Source organism: Micromys minutus, assembly GCF_963924665.1.
Source record: "Micromys minutus genome assembly, chromosome: 2".
Classification (NCBI taxonomy): Eukaryota; Metazoa; Chordata; class Mammalia; order Rodentia; family Muridae; genus Micromys; species Micromys minutus.
In genome coordinates this window covers 89,179,987-89,183,294 of record NC_137971.1, presented here as the reverse complement: position 1 = coordinate 89,183,294, position 3,308 = coordinate 89,179,987, and the positions used below count along the sequence as shown (strand labels likewise).

The 3,308-nt window shown below is 37.8% G+C and overlaps 1 protein-coding gene across 1 annotated transcript; it reads left to right on the top strand.

The window, feature by feature from the left end:
* Positions 1 to 231: 231 nt before the first annotated feature.
* LOC308417707 (olfactory receptor 2D3-like) lies at positions 232 to 1,176 on the top strand (the record flags this gene model as incomplete). The annotated part of the gene is made up of 1 exon (XM_080913032.1): positions 232 to 1,176. One exon carries the CDS (start codon positions 232 to 234, stop codon positions 1,174 to 1,176), a length of 945 nt encoding a protein of 314 aa, XP_080769158.1.
* Positions 1,177 to 3,308: the final 2,132 nt, after the last annotated feature.

Sequence of the window (3,308 nt, the reverse complement as noted above, 5' to 3'; positions counted from 1 at the left end):
ATTTTTGAACAATGAGGGATGACAGTAATGTGCACTTAAAACAAACAATTAGAATAAAAGTAATTATATGTATTAAATAGAACATGTTACATAAATATATATAAAGTCTAAGAACAAAAAAATCACATGTCAATTTTAACATGAGCCACTTCTATACTACTGTAGGTAATGAATTCAATCATACTGTGTTGTTATTGCTTCTGGCAAACAGGTAAATACAAACACATCTAAATGGGAAGAAAAAACCAGACCTTTGCAGATGAGTTTTTGTTGCTGGGACTTTCACAAGATCCACAGACCCAGATCCTCCTATTTGTTCTTTTCTTCATCATTTATGTGCTGAGTGTTCTGGGAAACATGATCATCATTATCCTTGTCTTCATGGATTCTCGACTCCACACCCCTATGTATTTTTTTCTTAGAAACCTCTCTTTTGCTGATCTCTGTCTCTCAAATATCATTGTTCCTCAAGTGCTGTCCCACTTCCTGGCTAAAAGGAAATCTATTTCCTTTTGGGGCTGTGTCACACAGGTAATTGTCTCCCTTCAGATTGGGTGTACAGAGTGTGCACTGCTAGCAGTGATGTCCTATGACCGGTATGTGGCTGTGTGCAAACCACTGCACTACTCTACCATCATGACACAACAACTATATCTGCGGTTGGCCCTAGGGTCCTGGGCCAGTGGACTAGTAGTATCTGTGGTAGATACTGCTGTTGCCTTCCATCTTCCCTATCAAGGGAAAAACATAGTCAGTCATTATTTTTGTGAACTCCCTGCCCTCCTGAAGGTGGCTTCAGCAGATACTTACAGCACAGAGATGTCCATCTTTGCAATGGGTGTGGTAATCCTCCTAGCACCTGTCTCTCTCATCCTCATCTCTTACTGGAACATCATCTCCACTGTGATCCAGATGCAGTCTAAAGAGGGGAGAATGAAGGTTTTCTCCACCTGTGGATCTCACCTCATTGTTGTTGTCCTCTTCTATGGGTGTGAAATATTCAACTACATGCAGCCAAACAACAAAACCACAAAGAAACAGGATAAGATAATATCTGTGTTCTATGCAGTTGTGACTCCAATGCTAAACCCAATAATTTATAGTCTGAGGAACAAAGATATCAAAAGTTCCTTCAGAAGACTAGTTGCAAGAGTGATCTTTTTACAGAAGCACTGACCTGTGGGTCTAGGTTTTATAACCATGGTAGCATCTATGAACATTAAGTAAGATTTTGAGGCAGTTATTAAGACATTCTAGGAAGAACTGTGGAACAGAAGAACACATTGTGTCCACTGAAAGCTAGAGCACAAACAAAATTGACAACGGTATAAAACTGGGTTGTCAAAGATGCTTTACTGCAATTTTATATGACTCTAATGCTGGGAAATGCAGTTCTACAAATAAATAGGGAGGCAGATCTTTAGTTGATGTATTCAATAATGAATTTCCAATGTCTATCCCAGAAGCTGCCATCAACTAGAGTCTCAAGAAAATATAAATAAGTGGGAGCTCTGAGGAAAAGTTTTGGTTTGAATCACTTTTTTTTTCTGTGTCTTTATCTAAATACATACAGACAAGTTAGTCCAGAAGATATCTCATGAATATAGAACAGGATAAAGCTTATAATAAAGAATCCAAGTCATCTTAACCTCCCTCAGACTTCGGGGCCCTTTACCTTGACAATGACAGATGTCAGTTGAGAGAAAGGTCATCAAGTTGTGTCCCTAGTAGCTGGACTGTGAGGTACTTAAAACATGAAAATAAGCCTCAGGTAATATTGCCAGCCTCTAACAGCATGTCTTAGGCTACCGGGTCGGAAATTTCACACCCAGAGACACCCATACCTTTTCCCATTTTGTGCATTTTAATTCACTACCCAAGACTGTTTACTTACAACAATAAGAAGTTTGCATTTTTAATTTTCTCCAGCTTGTTAAATACAACATTTGTAAAAGTTTTTTCCCCTCATGGACAATTGAAGTCATCTAACATGCCCTTAATTTTATAAGATAAAATTCCATATACCTTGTGTATCTTGCTAATAATATGCTAAATCTTGAATCACTGAGAAGGTGATAAGCAAGCATGAAGGAAATGAACATGAACGATAACTTTCCTATTTTGTTCTCTTAATCAGTTAAATGTTTCAGTAGTGATTACACAAGGTGGGAAATATCTATAATTATTAAGAAAGTAATACACACACGTGCACACACACACACACACACACACAAACACACATGCACACTCACATATCACCTATTTTCACCTTAGTAGACTCCTGGCTTAGATATAAAGTCACCCTTGGAAAGCATTTTTCAATTTAATAATTTCACTTCTCTTTGCTCTTGTAGCAGTGTATGTATTCATCTGTCCAAGCACCAATCAAATCATCAAATCATTAGGACTTCTGAGCATTCCCTCACTGAGCAAACTTCCTGTCCGTATGTTCCCACACCTACTACATGTCTTCTTATCTAAAGTTTCAGGCTGATCTTCCCCCTCTTAAATCATAATACTTCTCTGAGGAGACTCAGTTCTGCTGCAAAGCCGAGCTGGAGAGACATGTTCAGGACAACAGAGGCACTGGGAGGGATTCTAAGTCTCATATTGTGGTTGAATTTGATGACCACTAAATTCCATTTTTACTCTAACATACTAAACATTAAAAGTTTGAAGACATTTCTTTAAATTAATTTTTTCTTTTTTGAGCTGTAGAAGAAGACATCATGGACCAGCTTTGTTCCCATTCACATACTGATGAGCTCTTGGCGTAGGTGACTCCAATTTTGAAGACTCTCTAGGATACTTTGATTATCTTAATCATTGTTCATTCCAATGATTTTATATCCCAAAAATTCAATTTTTTAAATATTTTTGATGTGGGAATCATTCATACAATTCATATTAAGATGTTATTTTAGAATAGTATGGTTTGAAAACACACCCAAGTTTTTAATGTAATCATCTTTGTCCTTCCTTCTTCCTTATCTACCTCTTTCCTACTCTTCCTTCCTCCCTCTGGGCTTGCAAGGTAAGAACTCTAACACTGAGCCATATGCCAAGAGCTAAGAAAAAAGAAACACAACCACAATTTCTCAGTGAGTTTCCCAGGCAGACTGAGCTTGAGATCCCCTTGCCTGTGTCTCTCAAGTGAATTAGGTTTTTGATTGCTGTAATGAAAAACTATGACAAACAGCAATTTTGGTAGGAAGAATTTATTTAGCGAAAATATCCCAGATCACAGTCCACTGGAATAAGAGACAGGAACAGGAAAAAAGCAGGAACCAGGAGGCTGCAGATGATGC